At 39.2% G+C, this 23,367-nt stretch overlaps 1 protein-coding gene across 1 annotated transcript in view; it reads left to right on the plus strand.

Moving 5' to 3' along the window:
• LOC310734497 (heparan sulfate glucosamine 3-O-sulfotransferase 3B1-like) overlaps positions 1 to 17,041 on the plus strand; it is a 23,136-nt gene extending 6,095 nt beyond the window's left edge. Inside the window, exon 2 of the mRNA XM_083556622.1 lies at positions 14,426 to 17,041. Within this exon, the coding sequence (XP_083412748.1) occupies positions 14,426 to 15,044 (619 nt within the window). The 3' untranslated portion in view covers positions 15,045 to 17,041. The remainder of the gene's footprint in view (positions 1 to 14,425) is intronic.
• The last annotated feature ends 6,326 nt before the right edge of the window (positions 17,042 to 23,367 follow it).

Below are 23,367 nucleotides of genomic sequence, written 5' to 3' on the forward strand. Positions count from 1 at the left end.
CTCTCTCTCTCTCTCTCTCTCTCTCTCTCTCTCTCTCTCTCTCTCTCTCTCTTTTCGAGTCCATGCTGTGATTAAAGGGGAGTGAACGGTGGCCTTTCAGTATTGCGCCACCGGACAAAAGGACAAGTAGAGCGCTGTTCCGTTTCGCTATCTGCCTCAGGAAGTGTTCGGAGCTCTGTAACTTTAAACCCCCTTCAGCTTGTATCGTTCATACGAAGACCTCCATCCATCCGAGAGCAGTCAGGACTCTTTTATCCAGGAGGTCCAGGAAGGCAGGGTGACAGTGTAGCTGAACCCTGCTAACCCTTCTCCACTTCCTGCCTCCAGACCCAAACACAGATTAGCAGAAATGGAAAAGAAAGAACAGTTGCTACTTTTTGAGATTAGATCCTATTTTGCTGATTAGTGTGTAAAGTTTGTGCAGGTTTCTGATGCTTAGTACTACACACACATATATATATATTAATGACCCAAGCCGGTGCGTATCCTTAGGGAATTAGACGTATCGATTTGCACAGGATGTAGTACGTGGAGTGTGTCGACTGGTCAAACGCTCTGTAGATGAGGGTCAGCAGGCAGTCCGTCATACAGCGCTGCCTGTGTAAAGACCATCTGCACAGCAGGTGAGACCTGTCACACATATGCACTGCTCAAATCACGCTTCTTTTTTCTATCCAAAAACTGGTTATTTTAAAAGAATAAATGCGCATGAATGTTGTTGGATTGAGTGTAATCCAACTCTTCTTATCCTGTAGTCGTCACTCGATTCTGAAATATACTGTACCATTTATTTATCAGAGCGATTTAGAGCAACTTATTTGGGTAAATTTATTCAAAAATATATCCAGATTCTTTTTTTTTTCTGAGGCCAATTTTGGCACAATATTTGTAAACAATGTTTATTATCAAAATTGCCAATCAGATTAAATTGAACTGTTTAATTTCTTAAATTTAAAACAAAATTATTGATTTAAAAATAAAAAAATCTAATATATATTTTTTTGCAGCTCTTTAGTTTTACATTGGCTGTTTTTACACTTTGTTTTTAATTACTAATAAATGATTGAATTAATAAGGTTAGGCTTATAACTATAGAAATGAGTTAAATAATAACTAGAAATGTTTGATAGTCATTTATTTTATCAAATAATAATAATTAAATAATTAATATAAATGGGAAAATACCCAACGATTTCATATAAACAAATATAATCAAAATAGCTATAAATTTAAAAGTGAATGAATGAATAAATAGGTAAATAAATGGATACATTCATTAATAAATAAATAAAATGCAAAAAAAAAAGCCTATACTTTTTCTTTTATCCTGTTTATCATAGTAGTAATGTTTTTAAAATGCATTTTTTTGTATACACTACTGTACTCTATTTACATTATACTTTATTTCATAATTAATAATTATATTTGTATTCATAAATTGTATTATTTTAACATAAAACTTCGGGAAAATCAGCCAAAGATATTATTTATGTGGCAAATGCAATTAATAATGATAAACGGGGGGCGCCAGATTCAAACCGCAGTAAAAGGGGGATTAAGATAGATAGATCGATAGATCAATAGATAGACAGACAGACAGACAGACAGACAGACAGACAGACAGACAGACAGACAGACAGACAGACAGACGAGACTCTTCTTTTAGAACCAAACACAACAAATGATGCCGATCCGCTCAGCCTGAACTGTGGATTCTCTACAGCGCATGTCTCTGACTCCTGTAATCATAGCACTGCATCCACACAAGTCCCTTTTCTTTTCTTTTTTTTGTATTGATTTGGAATCGTATTTCTTGTAACATTTTTCACACAACAGTTCAACCTCATCGTGACCCTCTCCTCAAAAGGAGATAACAGTAGCCTCGGAGCTCAGTCTCAGTTCAGCATTAACGAGCGCTTTCCCAGCAGAAGCGCTGCGCTTTCAGAGAGGGAAATAGACTTCCTGCGCTCAGCTGGAGCTGAACCCTGACCGCTGGGCCATTCAGCAGTCAGCAGGTTGACATCTTCTATTGAAAGCCTGGCTCTGTGCTCGCTGGGCAAACTCAAAGAGCTGCTCGCAAGCACGCTTTAGTGTTGGCTAAACTGCTCAGCGTCTTCCTAACCGGCGAATTATTCTCCTTTGTGGTCTGGTCGCCACCCATCTCCTCCCCCAAAGCAGCCCATCCCCAACACCTCCTTTATGAAGAAGCTAGTATTCTTTTGAATCTTCGCTTTTCGCTTTCTCTCCATCCCCTCCCACCACCATCTCACATGCCTGTATTTTCCCCCTTTACCACCACTGAGAAGCGTGAGGTCAAACTATCATTTCAGGAATCTATAGGGCATAGATAAATATATCTATATCCCTACGACTCTATGATAGTCTTGTAAAACCGCTCTGTCACCTTTCTCGGCATCTAGAAAAAGAAATTGTGTCTGAAAGGAAAAGGGGGCCTCCGGTTTCTTTGCCTAAACTGGCATGGCTTTGCAACAAGGGTGGCCAGAAAAAAAAACCGGGGGTGGTGAGCGAAAACAGCCCCCAAATTACCTCTGGCTAATTATGCAATGGGGCAGCCTGGGGACAGGAGAGCCTGGTGGGCGGCTGAGGTGATCAGCTGCCAACGAGGTCGGAACCACAAGCCTGAACGTTCCAGTGAAGCCCAGTTCATAAGGTTTATTTACTTTATTCTGTGAATAGGGATGCATTAAGGATCAGTAATAGAGCCTGGAAAGAAGTGACAGCGTAATGAGTTGAAAGAGGGTTTTTTTCTGTTTTTTTCCTGTCACATCTACCTTACAACACAGTGAAATTCTTTGTTGGTATATCCCAGGGATGTTACTGCGTCCCAGGAGGGCCTTGCTCAAGGGCCCAAGAGTGGCAGCTTGGCAATACCAGGGCTTGAACCCCTGACTTTCCGATCAGTAACCCAAAGCTACCATTTTCCCTGGATTCACACAATAGTCAATCGCATTCACATACAGGAATGAGTAATAAAAAAATGACACAATTTGAAAATAACTCTGGAAATCTCTAAAATATATTTTTTTTATATTGGATACGTGGATACTAATAGCTCATCAATTTTGAATTTACGGGCAAGTTAACAGCACTTTTTGGGGGGAAGATGTTTGCCAAAAGAGGAAATCTCAAAGACATGGCCACCGCATATCCACCACCACTATGCGCTTTAGGGTTAATCAATTTAAATGAAAAAAAAGAAATCTGATTTGAAAAATGATTTACAGTCATCAAAACGTGGGCGCTTTTAATTTTCGCTTGCACTCTTTATAGAAACCCAACAGAAAGAGCGAAAGAAAGGCAGTTAGATAGTGAACCCCCTTCCTCCCCACTCCTCCTGTCCCTCTGCAGTTTTTGTAAAGAGGGGACCTTGTCCGAATCCGACTCGTTCCTATATGTTGGTTTTCGGCGTTGAGTTTGTCCTTGTCTGAAGGTAGTCGGTGAAACAGCCAGAACGTGAGGACACTGACGAGTGACTCTGTGATTGCGGTGCCACCTTTCTCCCATAAAACATCACTTCTCAATGGTGGAATGTGTTCACCCATAAATACACAAAATATGCATATGTTTTGGTTTATATATATATATATGTTTCATAATATTTCACGGAGGATTTTTATCTAAAAAATCGAGCGCTGGTCGAACACGTGTCTCCAACTCTTTTGCTCCCCAGTATCCCAAAATGATTATAATTTGTTTAGGGTTGGGTTTTTTTTTCTATCGCTCTGCTACATTACTGAATTATAACTTCTAATGTTTCCATTAGCCATTTAAAGCGCATCCTAAGTGAGCATAACGCGATTATAGTCTTTTAAGCGAATGCGCAAAATATTGTTAACTAGCATTCATGCTAATGACAAAACAGCATTAAAAATATGCTATCGTTTCACTTGAGATGATTTGAGTGAAAAAACTTGATCCAAAGTATCCCAGTGTCATTGTGAATGTAAAAAAAGAGTTCATGATGAGCCTCAGGAAATTCGGATGACTTCCTGTTTGAACGTGTGACTTGCAGAATATTCCAGCTGATCATATTGATATGAAAATAGTCAAAATCTGTTACCTGAAATATATGTTATATTCCAAAAGAGCTGCAAGAGGCATAAATGCTGTTTTTAATAGTACTGCAGATTTTGTAGCTTTTAAGTCTTTTATGTTATAATATTTTTTAGAAATATGAACATAAGTCATTGTAAATCATCATTAATAAAGATCTCGGATTTATTTTGAAAACGACGATCAGCGGGACACAAACGCCACAAACACAAACGCGTAATTGCGACGAGTGTGGGTTCAGCAGGGTGCAATGCAAAAATGTGCGAGAGCGAACTGAATCTCGACAACGAGGCAACAGGACGGCGTCGGTTTTAGAAACATGTGTGAGTGGTCAAGTCTGATGAAGAGAAAAAGCAAACGAGAGGAAAGTGGAAGACTAGGGGAAAGGGGAGACCCCCCAAGGTTTCCATTAACCCCTGCAAGAAAAGAGCAGATGATTAAGGGAACACACACACACACACACACACACACACACACACACACACACACACTCACAAACACACACACAAACACACAAAAACGACAGTGTTGATGTGCTTGCTGGAGCACAAGATGAATGAAACTCCAAGGCAACTGAGCTGGTGCGTGTTCTGAGCCCAGGGCTCGTTTCCTCTTTTGTGTCTTCACTCTGTTCTTCTCTCTCTCCTTTCATGTTCCTTCATCTTTTTCCCTCTTTTTGCTATCAAAAGAAGCGGAGTTTATAAATACTAACACTTTTTTTTTTTTTTTTTTTTAATCAAAGCAACTTTTCCAGCTTCGTGGGTCGTTTTTGATAAAGTTAGACCAAGATGATTAACCAATTATAGAGAATTTATTTTATTACATTTTTGTGATGTTCTGACAATATGGTGTAAAATTTATGAATTTTAAACGCTTATATACTCTGTATATATATATATATATATATATATATATATATATATATATATATATATATATATATATATATATATATATATATATTAAATGAAATATCTTTTTAAAAATTTTATAACAAGACACTTAAAACTTTCCCAAAATTTTCCCAAAATTCCCGTAAAATGTCCATCATTTCAGAATCCAATGTCCATCAAACATATTTTGATGTACTATAATACTTAATACTTTTGAAAAGGTTTTTAGTTAATCCAAATTTACTCCTAAGGTTTTTAGAAAAAAAAAATTAAACATCTTGTTTAGTTTTATATTTGTAGAAAGAAAGAAAAAGGAAAAAAAAAAACCCGTAAAAACTGTTGAACAGATTTGAGCATTGATGATGTTTTTTTTTTTTCCAGAAAACTCTAGCTCTGGTCTAGAACTAAAGAAGGACACGTCGGACACCGGACATGTCTTGGTCCTACTCTTTTGCTCCCCAGTATTTCGAAATGATTATAATTCGTTTTTTTTAGGTAGCGCTGCTACATTACTGAATTATACCTTCTAATGTTTCCATTAGCCATTTATAGCGCATTGGATTCATAAGTGAGCATCAAGGAACGCGATTATAGACATTAAAATCATTTACTTTCTTGCTCCCGACATGCGACTTGAAAGTCATGCGAAAACAAGCCAAGCCAAGCGGTAGTTTTTGTTCTCTCTTTTTTTTTTTCACGTCGTAGCTCATTTCTCAAACGTCCTCACGTCCACATTTTGCGGTTTTCCTGGCACGCTCGTTACAGATCCTGTTTCTCGTGGAACCAGGAGGCGTCTTGGAAGCGAGAGAGTGGAGCGAGACAAAGAATGAGAGAGGAAGTGAAAACATTTGTCATTGAGATTTTGAGATTTCGGACATCCTCCCCAAAATAACACCGTCTCGAAACTTCTTATTAATAAACGCCGGGCCGAAGTCCCTGTGCGGAAATCGCGTCCCGTGATGGTACTTCGGGAGGACCTGTGGAGCGAGCACTACTGTGCGTCTTTCCGCATCAACCGAGCAGTTCCAATGTCACTCATGTTGCTATTTCTGCACAATTCCGTTAATTATATGCTGGGCAAAAAAAATGCCAGACTGCAGAAATGTTTAGTGGTGATAGACAGATAGACGCAGGAAATCCCCCGTGCTTAACGCTCACCTGTCTTCAAACGGCTTCAGCCGGGGTGGAATTCGAGCCAAGCAAAACAGGATGCTCTCTCTTGGTTTTTTTTTTCCGCTTTAGAAGAAAGGGGATTTGCGCCGTCGCTTTGAAAAACGGCACATTGAAGATCACTCAAGACTCTTTCTGCGAGCTATATGGCATTTCTCTAATGTTTTCTTTGATCACGCTGCTCTACCGGGGACTTTACCGCTCTATTGGAATGTGAATGGAGTGTGTTAACACCCTGCACAAACACTCGGAGAAAACAGGCTTATCAGAGCAGATTACTCGAGCAGAGACAAACACTAGAGCTCGAGCTCGATGGCCGCTAAGGACCGAGATTAGTGCAAACTGCTGTTATCTGCTAGGTTATTTATGCAGGATGAATAATTGCTCCAGGATTGCAGGCTCAACTGAGTTCTGAGGGACACTCGAGTGCTGAAAGTCAAGTGCGCAAAGATTCGGTCCTAAATATTGGAAAGCTCAGGGGTGTCAAAGGCCAGAAGACAGGAGGCGGGGCTATAGGTGGCATAGTTGAAGATGCTGAGATTTTCATCGGGAGTGACGAGGATAGACTTGATCAAAAATGTGTTTATTAGAGGGACCGTGCAAGTAAGACATTTGGGAGACAAGGTGAGAGAGACATGATCGAGATGGTTTGGCCATCTGAGGATGGAGCCACCAGGCAAGAGGAAGGCCAAGGAGGAGGTTTATGGATGCGGTGAAGGAAGACATGCAGGTTTGAAAGAGGTGCAATCAAGACGAATGGCATACTACCAAAAGAAAAAATCGTCTTCTTGCCTAAGAAGATATTGCCTGAGTCAATATTTTAAGTTATTTGGGTAAAGTTGCTCCTCGCAACTAGTAATCAAATTCAACAATTTTCAACAATTTCCCTACGGAATTAACAAAGTATTTCGATACTGTGATTCCGATTCTGATTCAGCTGCCACGGCTCAGACGCCGAGTCTCGATGTGGCGCTCGGAGCTCACACGAAAGGCGTCGAAGAGCAGAGAACAAAACCTGAAACAAACCTGCCGCAGATCGAAAGTCATTTAAGTCGAGCAGCCTGTGATTTACACACACCATTATGTGCTTCTCACAGAGACCGCTGCGGTTCAGAGCGAGTTTGTACTTGCAGTTCGCGTGTAGAGAAACTGCTGAAAAATTGCGCCTGGCAGAGTGCACCACAGCACCAATGAAGCCGCGGTTCTTTCGACAGATATCATCTGTCAATATACACATATTTGAATAGTGCCTGTCCGTCTTCATTAGTTTCTGGTTGGTAAATCCTTTGTGTTTTCCCAGAGGAGATAAACTGTTTAACCCGAAGCCAGCCGGTGGGCCGTATGCCACAGAAACTGTTAGTCAAAACATACAAATTAAATGAAAGTTACAGCTGCTTGCTTCTACCCTAGGAAGGTGTTTTCCTTTAGCATGCAATGCTCCGGTTAATTCTAACTTAGCCCGAGGTGGATAAAGTCATAAAATATTCTACTCATTTGAAAATTACTGTTACTTTAATGAAATTTTACTTAAGTACAAGTAAAGTTAAGGGAACATTTACAATGTACTTAGAGTTAAAATTGGGTTTTTTAACAGCGGTGGTGGGGGGTGGGGGGGGAATTCTAGGACAAGGGATTATAAATCTCAAACTAGTCGTTTTTTAATTGAAGGAACACTTTTACAAATTAAAGTGCAATAACAACAACAAAAAGCCCCTACTACAGTCCATGATGAGTCTAATGTGAGTTCTGCACTTTTGCAGGAAAAAAAAAAGAATTCTTTTGTAATTGTCATTTATGATAATGCGAGAGAAATCGCAAATGCAGATTCAGAATTAAAATAGCGAACGCGGATTCGTATTCCATCTGCCTCGTCCGTCTCCATCTTTCTTTTCGGTGAGTTTAGTGCGTTTGTTCTCCGCCCATCAACCAATCATTGCAGTAGTAGGTAGTACACGATTTTTTCCCCCCTTTAATAATTTTTATTATATACATTTTTTTACTCAGTAACAGATATGATTTTAAATGTAGTTCAATAGTCCAATAGTTCAATAGTTTAAACTTAATATATTGAACTAAGATTTTAGTTACACATTTAAAAATATACTTTAAAAATTTTAAGTACACAAAAACGTGACTAAATGTAATTCGTTACTTTCTACTTCGGGTTTTAGCTAATACCTAATACCTATGAGTAGTGCTGGATTTATATCCCAGCTAAGTGCAAAGAGTATTTCTGTCAGAAGAGCCCCTAAGTAAGCATCAGTATCAGCCGCAGGACAACACCAGGCCAGCCTCTCTGATTTTTCCATGTTCCTCCATTATTCATCCCTCTGAGCAGACTCGCTCCTAAAGAGGCTCTCGGAGTGTGGCTGATACAGATAGGGTGACGTGCTCGCAAAGTGAACTCTGGAGACAGAAACACGACTCAGCCACAGTTGCACCCGAGACGGCCAGAGATCAGACGCACATCTGAGAAAAGGTAACCTATTACGTCTCGTTAGCGTACGCCAGGGGAAGGGTTACATGCCAAGGATGGGTGAAAGAGAGAAAGCAGGAGACGGAGAGCCAAGGAAAGAAGAGAGGACACATACACACAAACACACACAATGTGCCCTCTAGAGCAGTATGGCTGTGGCATTGCAGGTGAAGAGAAGATCTCTGGTTCGCCTCACTCAGGAAATGAAGTGTCAAGAGATTTAAAGTGGATGAATTCCTGATACCTTTATCAGTCCTGTAAAAGTTTTCTACATAGTCGATATACTTCTCACTAGTTACACTTTTTAACAGTTATAACAATTTTATTTGTGTAATGCTTCACGGAAAAGATGTAGGTACTCATTCAAGCTGGATGGAAGAGTTACAATGAAAAACCCCTTGAGATGACACAAGGAAAAAAGGAATTCCAGAAGTGGATCAGTAAAAGCAAACAGTCCTTTGCATGTTTACGTTATATTCATAACGATCTGATTGTAAATGACATATTAATCTCAACAGTCTGGCCGAGGACCGCAGTGTGCACGCACAGTTCTGCATTCAAGAGCCTATCACTGAACAGTACAACTCAACAATGATGGACAAATTTAATGACAACAAATTCGGTGCCACCCAGATGAGGATTGATTCCATTTCGAGTCTGGTTCCTCTCAAAGTTTCTTCAGGGAGTTTTTCCACGCCACAGTCGCCCCAGGCTTGTTTTTTAGGGCTAAACTTATAAGGACGAACTTATAGGCACCAAATTTATAACCTCTTAAACTCTGTAAAGCTGCTTTGGGACAATTCAATTTTTTTTTTATTTGTATAGCAATTTTAAAATTGTCTCAAAGCAGCTTTACATTGAGAAAGCGGTAATAAAAGAATGTTCAGTTTGTCCCTTAAAATTGGTAAAGAAAAACTCCCTGATATGGCATGAGGAAACTTTGAGAGGCACCAGACTTTTTAAAATTTTGAAGAAAATTATGAATGTAATCTGTTTTGGAATAAGGCTGTAAAATAACAAAATGTGGAAAAATGAAGGTCCTTTGAATACTTTCCAGATGCAATGTAAAACAGAATAGAAATCGAATAAGCACAGATGATACCAGCAGTCAAAAGTATTCACTGACACAATGCTAAGTCCTGTTTATTGATTGTTTGTGACTTGTGCTGTGCTGAAAAGCTTGACTTTATCCCATTAAATTATCAGCTGGGTTTAGGTTGACTGTGCGATCGTCAACCCTGGTGACGCGGTACAGCCGAGTTTTTAAGAAGAACAGCAAATGAGGCTGACGTGGTGGCATTTTTTTGTGATTTTACTCGACTTTATGAACTGCATAAGAACATTTTGCCTACACAATTCCGCGAATTGCTGTTATATACCAAGTGGGATCAATAGACGCCACAGGCAGGATCCTTAATGTTGGCCACTTCAGCACCAAGCTTTGACGGAAGTGGAACACATAATTCCATTCTATGGCTTTCATGGTAATAAAGGTTCACTTGTAATGGAGCCTCTCATTTTTAAGGGTTTCATCGCTATATTTTTCTATCTTAACAAACTAGAAATTCAATTCTTCCACTATCAGATAAATAATTCATTAAGAAGCTATCGAGTGAGTAAGAACGTCGAAAAAGGGATGCCATAACGTGTCAATCGAATGCTTATATCTCTGTGGCCCCACTAGGTAGGGGTTGGGGCACTGTAATCAATAGCCCATATACTGGAGTGGTGCCAGAGTCTGTGTGGGAACTGCCGAGAGCCGTATCTGGGTTTGAGAGTATCTGTCACACACCATGTCGGTTTGCTCACACAGAGCAGTGTTGACTGTTTGAGTGCAATTCGAGAGTATGTAAGTGCTCCAGATTTCTGGACTTTGTCTGCTTTGGTATTCCAGTTGATAGACACGCTCTTGCAGGGCCGAATTTATGTTTATTTGATGAGTTGGCTGAGTTATACAATAACTTGTGTGTGTACAGCAACCAGACCTGTAGGTCTTTCTAAATTTCACAACTGTCATACAAACACAGATATTGGCAATGCTTATTTGTTCCAGCCCTAATTTAGAGTAGCACGGTATAATATCAGTCTTGTCTCATGAAAGCTGTGTATGAACTGTTCCAGGCATAATAAAAAAAAACCTGTCATGGTTTTATGAAAGCCAAACTGTCTTATCAGCACATCAGGACATGAAATGGAAAAACAGGAGCAGAAATGCAGCACATAATGGCTCTTGTCATTTTGCCTCCCATTCTCTTTTCCTGACTTTATCTTTATTGATTTCGAGAGCAGGACCTCAGTAGTGTGTTTTATTGCTGCATTTGAAGTAACAAGAACGAGGCAGGCAGAGATATCTGCGTTCTTTCTTTCTGGCATCTCTTTCAACTTGGACGGGTCTTCCGCTGCGCAGTTGAGGCAGTTGACCTTGCTACTGAAAAGAGCAAGCTGTGTTATGAGAACAAGCACATACACTCCGTGTGAAGCTGGCCAAAGCTAAGTTTTGTCCTAACTTTTTAGAAGAAAAATTCAGACAGGTTTGTTATTCGAAGATGTTGAGGAACCTGGAAGTGACCGACAGGTTAAAAAGATCTTGTCCATTTTTCTGCCCTGATATGTTAACATGTGAAAATTAAGTAATGCACAAAAAATAAATATTACTTTAATTGAAAAGGATTAAATGCTTATCAAAGTCTTAAATCAGGGTGGGAGGGTTGGAGGGGGTTCCTCCCAACAACGCAAGGTCAGGACGTGGTCATATTACTTGACAGTTTTTTTTTTTTTTTAATCAGAAGAATCCCTTTCTGAGCACAGCTATCCCCTTTCTAATCTTGTGGTAAATAATTGATCAGTCCAATATCTTAACCATTTCTTTTGGCAACCTGTGCTGAGGCCATTCCCCCAGAGGCACTCGATCTGCTTGCGTACTCCACTCAAGGGCTCTCCAATTCCTCTCTCTTTCTCTTCCCCCAAAGTGAGTGAGAAGTGCCCCACTCAGGCCTCTGAGTTCCCCTTCCCCCTTTTCTGCTCTGACCCGATTCTCCCAGATCACCCGAGCACAATGCTCTGTTTCAAAGTAAAGAAGGGGGGAAAGAAGAGGGCGCCAGTGTCAGAGAGTTGCCTGTTTGCTGACAGAATGTCTAAAAAGAACTACCTAATAAATCAAAACAGGCGAGAATAGGCATTGTTCATCCAAGAGCTCTGCCACTTGTCCTCCTCAACCTTTTCTCTCTATTCCTTCCATCTCCAATCGCTCAGAGAAGCAGAAAAGGCATAAGAGGATGGGTGGAGGCTTGTCAGGGTCCTACTCATTCACCTTTTTTTTTCATTGTGTGGATTTCTAACCTTTAATCTGCCATCAATACTCTTCACTATGTCTTTAGCTATCAGACCAGAATTGTACTTTTAGCACTCCAAGATGTTGATGATAATGGCTGAGGTAATATTTGGTTAAATTGAAGGTTATTTGAAAGAGACAACATATAACTTTTTGTGGATTTCTATCCCCGGGGCTGAGTACACACATAAGTGTAAATGAGTTTGTGGGGGGTTCAGTTGTGCAGGGAAACTGCCAACTTCGGGATTCATTACAAAACCCACACACAAACACACAAAAGTTTCCGTTTTCTTCTGATAATTAGGAATTAATAGTTGACTCACTCTCTAACCACAAGCTTACGAGCTTACACTAGTCATACATAAAGTTTATATTTCCTGCATGCTCTGTGAGGGTTGTGTAAACTAATAAAACCTTGTTGCTCTTATGAGTTGTCGCGGAAGTTTTTAACCCGTAGTCTTAACCCATTATAAGATGAGTTGGTGCATGGGGTTTCATTTAGAGTACATTTACAGCATTTGGCAGACCTCCTTATCCAAAACAACTTACGTTTATCTCATTCATTCAACTGATCAACTATGGGGTTAAGGGCCCGGCTCAAGGGCCCAGGAGTGGCAACTTGGTGTGTCTGGGATTTCAATGACCTTTGGATCCAAAGTCCAATGCTTTAACCATTAAGCATCCATGTCCATTGCCTAATTATTAAGTTACTACCTCACTTGATGTTGATGAATAAGTAAGTGTTAGGCTCATCTATTTACCCAGACTATTAATGCTGATTAGCCTATCTTCTCTTCCATCCTTCTCTTGTGAGGCAGCAGAAATCACCCCGACATTATCATAATTGGATCAGTGGCTGACTATTTTAAAGAGGCTCGATACACCAGTCTGCCAACAGCTTCCTATTAAATGCCTCGCATCATTAGTTCACCTCCCTCTGCCCTTGGCTGCTTTCCATTTCTGGATTGACACCTTGTGATTTGTATTGCATTTGTTTTTCCATCTCTTTTTTACTGAGGATCTCTAGTACTGCTAATCTATTTAAGCAAACTTCTTATCCCAAAGGGTAGCATTCAAAACTCCAGACTTTTCTATATCCTTTATGGTTAGTCAGAATTGTTCTTAAAAAATTTGCCCAAATAGCCAGCTTTTTACAATTCGAATGCTGCAAGACATAAACAGTATTGCCATTTACTGAAGTGGAGAAGGCAAATACCACTTGTGTATTGTTTGTGGTTCCTCTAGTAATGGTGTGTAATGTTGCTTTTACAGGGTGTAAACACTCAAACCAAGATTACTCTCGATACTGATAGGCCTTTTTGACAATGAGGCTGTAACTTAGCTGGCACTGAGAACGCTGAGACAATAAACCCAAATAAGTCTTACTAGTGTGTGCTCCTGTACTCTAAGGGGGGGGGGGGGGGGGGGGGGCTCATTCTGGTTGTGTTAATGCTGGTTTGGACTGCGTATCCCAAACACACTCAAAAAGAATTTGATACTTTTTGCTTACCAAACCTACTTAGACAAAACTACTAACTGATTGTTCTTGGTGGGTAATATTGACCTCAATACATCGTATTCACAATGCATTTTCTATATCAGTTACTCATTGTTCAAAAATATTCTGCCTAACAGCTTTTCCAATGGGGAACCCCCCTCCTTGTTGCATGATTATATGTATTAAACTGAAACTTTGTTTTCCTGTAGAGCATGCATATTTAATTTTATTCATCAGCATTACCGAGTCTCTCAATGCGGAGATACACAGTGCGTGAAACGGCATATCCACCTCCACCCATAACTATCTGTCAGAGCTCACGCTTATCTCTGCAGTATGATCCACTCTTCCCTACTTGACCTAAATTGGCAACCTGACTCTGCTTGGCATTCGGTCTGTGTTGCCATTTCACTCAAAAAAACTTGTTCTCAAATGCGCCTTGATTATACGTACTCATGTAACATATCCTGTTCTCCCGCTTCACCACTCCAAGCAACGGATTTTGTTGCTTAAACAAACCAGATCGGCTTTCATCTGTAATGTAAATGATTATGAAATGTTGCTCGAAGAACTTGGCGAACTATTGAAAAGAGTTTTATGGTCTTAAGTGGCTAATAGTGCAAAAAAAAATTCGAGCTAGATTTAAACCCCCCTGACCACACGAGACCACAAGCTGGAGTATGCAGATGGACCTCGTTAAGTGCTGACTTTCTTCAAAAATCCTTTAGTCACAATTAATACATTTCTTTTTAATTGGCATTGCAACATTTGCAGAACATTTATATCAATGACATATCTTCACCAGACACTTTTGGCAGTAGTTCCAAGAAATGCAAAACAATTATCTTATTAGATTTCATTAGTGGACCTTTGATCAAACAATGCTAATTGCTTTCAAAGCAGAACTTTGATTATGCATGGTGACTATCAATGAGGCAATACAATTTCTATTATTGACTATTATTTTTCTCTTCTGCCATCAGAGACCTGATGCCCAAGACCCTGGAGGGTCAGATCACCATGGAGAAGACGCCTAGCTACTTTGTGACTCGTGAAGCTCCAGCTCGAATCCACTCAATGTCACGTTCCACCAAACTCATCGTGGTGGTGAGGGATCCAGTCACCCGGGCCATCTCAGACTACACACAGACACTGTCCAAAAAGCCAGACATTCCCTCATTTGAGAGCCTGACTTTTAAAAACAGGACTACAGGCCTAATCGACACCTCATGGAGCGCCATCCAGATTGGCATCTACGCCAAGCACCTGGACAACTGGCTCCAGTATTTCCCCATGCGTCAGATCCTGTTTGTAAGCGGCGAGCGGTTGATCAGTGACCCAGCCGGAGAGCTCGGTCGTGTGCAGGATTTTCTGGGCCTAAAGAGGATCATCACAGACAAACACTTCTATTTCAACCAGACCAAGGGCTTTCCATGCCTGAAGAAGGCTGAAGGAAGCAGCAAGCCTCACTGCCTGGGCAAAACCAAAGGCCGAACACACCCCAACATTGACCCTGAGGTGGTGCAGAGGTTACGGGACTTCTACCGGCCCTTTAATATGAAGTTCTACCAGATGACTGGACACAACTTTGGTTGGGATTGAAAGTGAACAAAAAAAATATATTTGTGTTTGCGATGGCAAATGTGACAATTGTTATCTATATATATGTGTAAATGTACAGAAATCTATTTTATAATAATTTATTTTTAAATTTTGAAGCAATTAATTCACTAAGCTGCCTAACCATATTTGTTCAGTGCATCTGGCTCACATTTCCACCCCTGCCTCCCAACATTCCTACCATCCCCTTTCCCCAAATAATGGTTGCATCAATAGGCCTAATTACTACTCACAGTGTCCTTGATTCATGCATAGAGTTTCCCTCAGAATTTCTTTTTTTTCCAGGCAATGCACACTAGAATGGGCATTTTATCAATGGGGCAATTGTGTGTTGGACTACACAGAGGCAACATGTCATTATGCTAATTACATAACACATGAACCTGATTAGATCTCTCAGGTCTCGTTGCATCTTGGTATAATGAGGGGAATGCGATTGGGTCTGTGCCAAAGGTGCTGTCATCATGCAGACGGTGTGATGTTATATAAAGTGCAGTCAGAAGATATTATGGTTCCTCAATGATGAAGTGGATCTGACCAATTAAGCATCTGAATCTCATCAGGGATGATCTCAATCAATTTCCTGTTGCCAAATTCGGTCGTGAGTCCGAAACCAGGTTATAGCGCCTCGATTTGTTTGTTTAAGTCGTTTGTGTTGCCTTGTTTAGACCTCGTTTTTCTCTTTCTACTTGAATTCTTTTTATGCAAGAGGGAGAAAGTGTCTAGCCTCGCCATCTGTTATATATCATATAACCTCCGAGATGAGAGAAAGACCTCAGCACAGCCCTGATTTATCTGCTTCTCCTTAGTTTAATGAAAAGTCGTTTGGGGAAAACTTCCCTATGTTGTGTCTAATTCTGAAATGCAAAACATTATGCAAAAGGCATGTAGTGTAGCAGGAGTTTGCTTAAGTTTCAAGGTCCAAACCATGTAAGATTTCGAAGTGGAAGTGAGCAAATGAGCCTTTCTCTATCAGCAGATATGCAGCGGAAATGTAGTTTTTGATTAAATTTTTTTTGGACAAATTGAAACAGGGTTGAGTTGTGAATGTAGCGAAACCTCGAATCACTAAAACATTGTGAAAATCCATTACTGAGGAAAACACTTGCAAATATATATATATATATATATATATATATATATATATATATATATATATATATATATATATATATATATATATAGCAAAGGATGGATGTGGAACGCCAATGAGATCAGGAACAGCTCATTGATTTTAGCTTTTGATGATTTTGTGCCTCTAACTAGTTCTGTATCATGCTAAAGCCCACATCCTTCTATTCAGGAGGGGGATTATAATATGAATCAGCTGTGAGGACGTAACCACGATCGTCTACCACATGCTGATTTCGGAAACGTCCAGGAAATAGACTGCGCAAATTTTAAAAGACCACCTTCCATTTTCTTCTATTTTGCAAATACACAAACCAAACTCGCGAACTCTGTCCATCACCATGAAGGGAACACAGAAGTTAATTTCTTTCAGCATTCAGACTGAATAGTGGGTCATTTGTACAGCGGTTGAGAATGGAAGTTTCTGCTACCTCAACAATTCTTTATTTGCAGAAACATCTCTTCCACAAAGACCTCAAACAGTACTAAAAATGATTTGCAAGATCTCCTCTCGAGTTGACAGATTTACTTGAGTAGCCCTCAGTTTTTTTTTTATTTGCTCGGGAGAATTGTGAAAACCTCTGCTCAAGGTCAGATCTGTTTTATGGTTGAGTTTTATTCAACCTTATATTCAGAAAGTGATGTTTGTCTTACCCCACGTATAATAAATAGGCTAGCCGGTCTGTATGTACAACATAAAGACATGTAAATCAATATTTTGTGGTATCTATCTGAAATAATTTTACACCGTGAATGAACAAAATGGATCAGATATTTCTAGACAATAAAATACTGAACATTCATATTTCTTTGTATGAAGAAATAAATAAAATATATATTTTACCAAATGTGCCTTGTCCTGTCCTAACTCCGCTGCATGCACTCAATACTTGTGATTACTTCCAGACAATTCCTTGGGTCATGTCTATAGTATGGGGACATCAGGAATTCTACCACTCCCTTGACTATTCTCGGTTTTCACAAATTTACATCCCAGCTGGGTTTTGTTCTAGTGTTTAAATTGCAAAAATGTGGGGAAATAAAATGCAGCCTTATTGTATCCTGGGATTTTATATAAATAATATCTTAAGTGAGCAGTTACATACTTTTAGGACATGTCCAAGACACAGCTCATTGTATTTCACATCTCTTATTAGACATAAGTACAAATGCAATTGTCTGTCTGTCTGTCTGTCTGTCTGTCTGTCTGTCTGTCTGTCTGTCTGTCTGTCTGTCTGTCTGTCTATCTATCTATCTATCTATCTATCTATCTATCTATCTATCTATCTATCTATCTATCTATCTATCTATCTATCATAAGGCAGTTGAAAATTAGCAGCTATAAACAGTTTTTCTTTCTTCAGCTATTCTTTTATTCAAATTTAATTTACACAGAAAAATAACAGAAGCTTGTGATGTATCTGAAAATATTGAGGACTCGCTTGTGGCAAAAAACTACCTTTTACACACCATTAACACTGGAGCTTTGTTCTATAAATGTTCTATAAACATTTTAATGACATAAAGCTTCACTATTTAAACACTATACACATCTATCAGGCATAACATTATGACCACCTGCCTGATATTGTGTTGGTCCCCTTTTTGCTGCCAAAACAGTCTTGATCTGTCGAGCATCAGCAGCATTAACTTCTTCAGCAGTTTGAGCTACAGGAGCTCGTCTGTTAGATCGGACCAAATAGGCATCAGTGAGCCTCGGCTTCCCGGGACCCTGTCGCCGGTTCACCACTGTTCCTTCCTTGGAGCACTTTTAATAAATACTGACCTACAGACCAGGAACATCTCACAAGAGCTGCGGTTTTGGAGATGCTCTGACCCAGTCGTCTAGACGTCACAATTTGACCCTCGTCAAACTCATTCAAATCCTTACACTTGCCCGTTTTTCCTTCTAGCACATCAACTTAATGTTTGCTTGCTGCCTAATAAATATATCCCACCCACTAACAGGTGTCATGATGAAGAGATAATCAGTGTTATAATGTTATAATATCAATGTTATGCCTGATCGGTGTAAGTATGTTACATATTCACATTAGTGGTAGCTCAGTAGTTAACGCTCTGGATAAATGATTGGAAAATCGGTGGTTTCAAGCTTCAGCACTGCCCAGCTGCCACTTTTGGGCCCTTGAGCAAGGCCCTTCTCTGCTAAAGAGACACTGTTTCATGGCTGACTCTGTGCTATGTCCCCAGCTTCCTAATATGCTGGGATATGCAGAGAAAGAATTTCAATGCGCTGTAAAGTATATGTGACATGCATTTACAGGTATCTATTAGCTTCCATGGAGCATCTACCAATTTTTAACAAGAAATTGTCAGTAGTACTGTGGTGTACACTGTTTGTTTGAACAAAAGTAACAATGTCGAGTCACAATTGTACATTCGACTGTATAGATTAATAACCAAAAACTTCAAAAGCTAGTCAAGGTTGAGCATTTTTTATTCTCATGTCCTTGTTCTAACTTTGTTAAGTCAAATGATCTACTCAGGAAAAGGTAAACACAGGGATGGTTCTAGACATTTGGAGGCCCCTTAGCCTCCTTCCTTTCACTATTAAGAATAAATAAAGAAACACTTGAAACTAATTTAATCTCTAACCTTTTTATTTATAATAAAACCTGTTATCAGTACTTTTATAGATTTAGTTAAATGTGTATATCAATTAAACTTTATCTACGATGAACACTAACAAAGAGAAAAGTATAAAAGGTATTTTGAATCATCTGAACTTCTTTTTCCTTGCCCATTAGCTAGGCTACACTTTATCAAACAAAAAGTTATTATAAAAAAATTCTAATTTCTTTAAAATGCTAACGTTAGTAGGTTTAAGATTATAATTCTATTATAAATAACTCACATAGACACACTGACTATACTTACTATACTGACTATACTATACTATGAATACTTTTTCTTTAAAGTTGTTACGGTGCTCGTGCTGTTTTAAACTCAATAAACCGGCTGCAAAGAATAATCAATCTTTAAATAGCGCTGAGACGAATAGGCAGAATAAGGCTCCTTTTATTTTAGTAATACTTTATAATCAAAAATACATGTTGACAGCTCACATAGCTGCATCACAAGCTGTGGTTTCTTTGCGTGCCTGTTTAGCTTCTCGCTTAGCAACCTTAAAGGGATGCATTAGTTTCAGTGCCACCGAAATGCATTCAGATGGTGGGAACTCGCATTAAATATTATGTTAGATATTAGATATTAACTGGTTCCACTTCAGGTGAGTGACAGTTATTTATATCCAATAGATAAAGAGCCTTGTCTTACGCTGCCTCTTGATTGGTGAACTAGTGTATAGGTTTGTTAGAGTTATGAAGCCCCCCGCCGTCCAGACCCTCGGCAAATGCCTGCTCTGCCTATAGTTAGCGCCGGCGCTGGTTAAACGTTACATTTGCAGAGTAATGTTACATTTCTAGCTAACACAGCTAATCTTACCACCAAAGTAAATGTGATGCAATGATCTGGTGATCCCCACTAGTCCTAATACATGTGGTGTGCCCACTAATACAGCGGTCCCTCAACCTTTTTTGCGCCACGGACAGGTTTAATGTCAAACAATATTTTCGCGGACTGGCCTTTAAAGAGTGGCGGATAAATACAACAAAATAAAATGATACAACTGCCATAAAAACTGGTATTTTCTAAATATAATAATAAACGTGAATCCACTGTGTTGTCGCTTGGGGGTTTCAGTTTAGCCGTAATGTATTGTGTGTTACCGGCCGTGGCAGCCCCTTTAAGAAGGTAGTGGATGAAGGTAAGACATGCGACCGAGGCATGATGGCATGCATCAAGAGTGAGTCATAGACAGATGTGGTGGAGAGACTCCGGTTATTTTCCAAAATAAAACATTGTTTAGAATCAGATAATAAATAAAACAGAAATAATGTGGTATGTATTCTTTCTGTGCAGCCCGGTACTAATTGACCCACGGACCGGTGCTGGTCTGTGGCCAGGGGAACCACTACACTAATACATGTAAATGTCAATGTAATCCTTATCATCATTATACCAAATTTTATTAGTCACATACACATTCATACAGAGTACGACATCTAGTTATTAGCTGTGTATATACAGTAGTTATACTGTATACTAGGTTAATACATCTGAGATGTCTGTATACAGCTACTGTACTCCTGCAGCCCACCAACATTCTAAAAGGTCCCTGTCTAAACACAACTTGAGATCGACCTACCTGGTGACTTTATTTACTGCTCCTCTCAGCAGTGCCGCTCCCAAACAGGGTACGGGTTGTTCTTTTTAGGGACGTGTGCTCTCCCAGGATACTTGATATGCACCTGGGTTGACGCAGCATCTCCTGAATGCACTGTAGCTCCACACAAATCTATTTGGGTCAGTCCAATGTTGCACCGTAGGCACATACTGTAACATTTACTTCCATGTGTATTTTTCTTCCTGAATGTGTGTACCAAGTATACCGTATGAGTGTGATGGTCAGGATGGTATACAGTGGTTCTATGAGATTTTATGTTCTAGTATGGACAACAATGTTGTGATATATGTGATGTATGTGATGTGATGTGATATATATATACAGTGGGGAAAATAAGTATTTGAACACCCTGCTATTTTGCAAGTTCTCCCACTTAGAAATCATGGAGGGGTCTGAAATTGTCATTGGATAACCAAGGAGTGGCTCTGTAAGAAGCATATAAGGTTCTGGCGTGGCTTAGCCAGTCTCCAGACCTAAACCCAATAGAGAATCTTTGGAGGGAGCTCAAACTCCGTGTTTCTCAGCGACAGGCCAGAAACCTGACTGATCTAGAGAAGATCTGTGTGGAGGAGTGGGCCAAAATCCCTCCTGCAGTGTGTGCAAACCTGGTGAAAAACTACAGGAAACATTTGACCTCTGTAATTGCAAACAAAGGCTCCTGTACCAAATATTAACATTGACTTTCTCAGGTGTTCAAATACTTATTTGCAGCTGTATCATACAAATAAATAGTTAAAAAATCATACATTGTGATTTCTGGATTTTTTTTTTTAGATTATGTCTCTCACAGTGGACATGCACCTACGATGACAATTTCAGACCCCTCCATGATTTCTAAGAGGGAGAACTTGCAAAATAGCAGGGTGTTCAAATACTTATTTTCCTTACTGTATATATATATATATATATATATATATATATATATATATATATATATATATATATATATATATATATATATATATATATATATATACATACACACTTAATTGTCAAAAGTATTGGGTCACCTGGTCATAAGTACGGTATGTGATTTATGAGCAATGCATTCCACATTAAGTCCCAATTTGCTCTCTTAATTCCCTTCACACTGGGAAGATGTTCCACTAGATTTTGGATTGTGTTTATGAATATTTGTGTTCATCAGCCACAAGGGTGTTATGGAAGGCAGGTACTGATGTAGGTGAGGAGCTCTGGGGTGCAGTCAGCATTCACATTTATCCCAAAGGTGTTCAGTAGGGATGAGATCAGAGCTCTATAGCAGGCCTAACAAGATCTTTCTCTCCAATGCATGTAAACCAGATCTTCAAGGAGCTCACTTTGTGCACAGGGGCATCACCATGCTGGAACAGGTTTGGAAGTTCAAGTGAATGCAAAATGTTATTATAGCGCATCTAAAGACGTCCTGTATAAATGAGTGCCTCCAGATTTGTGGTAACAGTTTGGAAAAGAACCACAAATAGCAGGAAATACTTTATGCAATATAAAGTATATAAAGTATATAATATATAAACTTTTTTTAACTTACACTTTATTCATACTTTTATTCTTTCATACTTTGGATATATATTTTTTGTTTATTCTATTTCTATTTGGACAGTCATAAAAAGCATCGCACTCTCTATGAATTTGTAAATAACAAATAAAGATTACAAATGATTTAATAATTAATCAAAATCGAGCAATTTACAGTGTAAATTGTAATGTGTAAACTTTACAGTATGTATGTTTGCGCCAGCAGGTGGGTGGACGAGCGCCACTTCGTGAGTGGAGGGTGGAACCGGACAACAAGAGCAGTATGAAGCAAGTAGCTATTGGTCAGTGCAGTCAGTTTCAATGTATGGCAATGCTGACAATAAGAAGATATCTAAAACTGGGACGACTGAACTCTATTGACCACTGGTGATAGAAAGGCGCTTTAACGTATCGTACTGCATATATGCTGCTACATTTGCCTCCTGCATGAAAATATTTTTTTCATTTTACAATATTGTCGTATCGCTATCATAACCAAACCATCGTAACTACCAGTATATCCATTCTTTTTAAACATGATCACACATTGGCCCCAAAAGCAGGCAACTGCTGTCAATAGAAATAGAAATGTTTTCCTGATATCTAGCATTTGTGGTTTTCTTAATACTACTCTTGATTGTATCAATTTCAATTTGCTAGAACTTAGTTGTGGTATGCGAAAAGGCAAAAAGATTCCTGGCTTGCAAATATCCTTCAAGATTCATGATACCTTTCACGGATCCTCATGAGATAAACATAAATAGCTTTTACACATGCAGCTATAATTTTTTCCTACATTGCTTGAAGCACACACTTGGCAAGCTTCCAAGAGCGTGGCCTCTTACTTACTTGCAGCCTTGTCAGGATTAATTGGCAAGATTTTCGTCTAGCCAATTGCCTACAAATACCCAAATACGAAATGTTCTGATGTGTTTTGACATTTATAATATGAGCACATGTATCACTTGCATCAGTGTATGTTTTGTTCAACAATCAAGCAGTTAAAAATGTAAAAATTAGGTTTGCAGTGGCAAAAGCATTTTCTGACTTACTGGATCGTGATTTGACATTGAGAATTCTGGGCACCTTAATGGCATTACATGAAATAAAAATATACTTACTGAATATGTTCTTGTCAAGAAATTAAAATGGCTTGTTATGGGAAGTCATTAACTGTGTGCCAATTTTGCACTGTGGCACAGTGGGTAAAGTTTGTAGGCACTTAACTGCCCTGAATTCCTACAAGTCTATTTTTCAGCCCAGCATCTTTTATTAAGTTTGGCTTCCTCACTCATGTTGGTGAGTATAAGCTCAGAGCCGCACTTAGAAAGCAATCTTAACACACCATAAAAGATTAATGCTGTGAGCAAGTTGTTCGCTTCAAAGTGCTTC

This window comes from Silurus aristotelis, assembly GCF_946808225.1.
Source record: "Silurus aristotelis genome assembly, chromosome: 12".
Lineage (NCBI taxonomy): Eukaryota > Metazoa > Chordata > Actinopteri > Siluriformes > Siluridae > Silurus > Silurus aristotelis.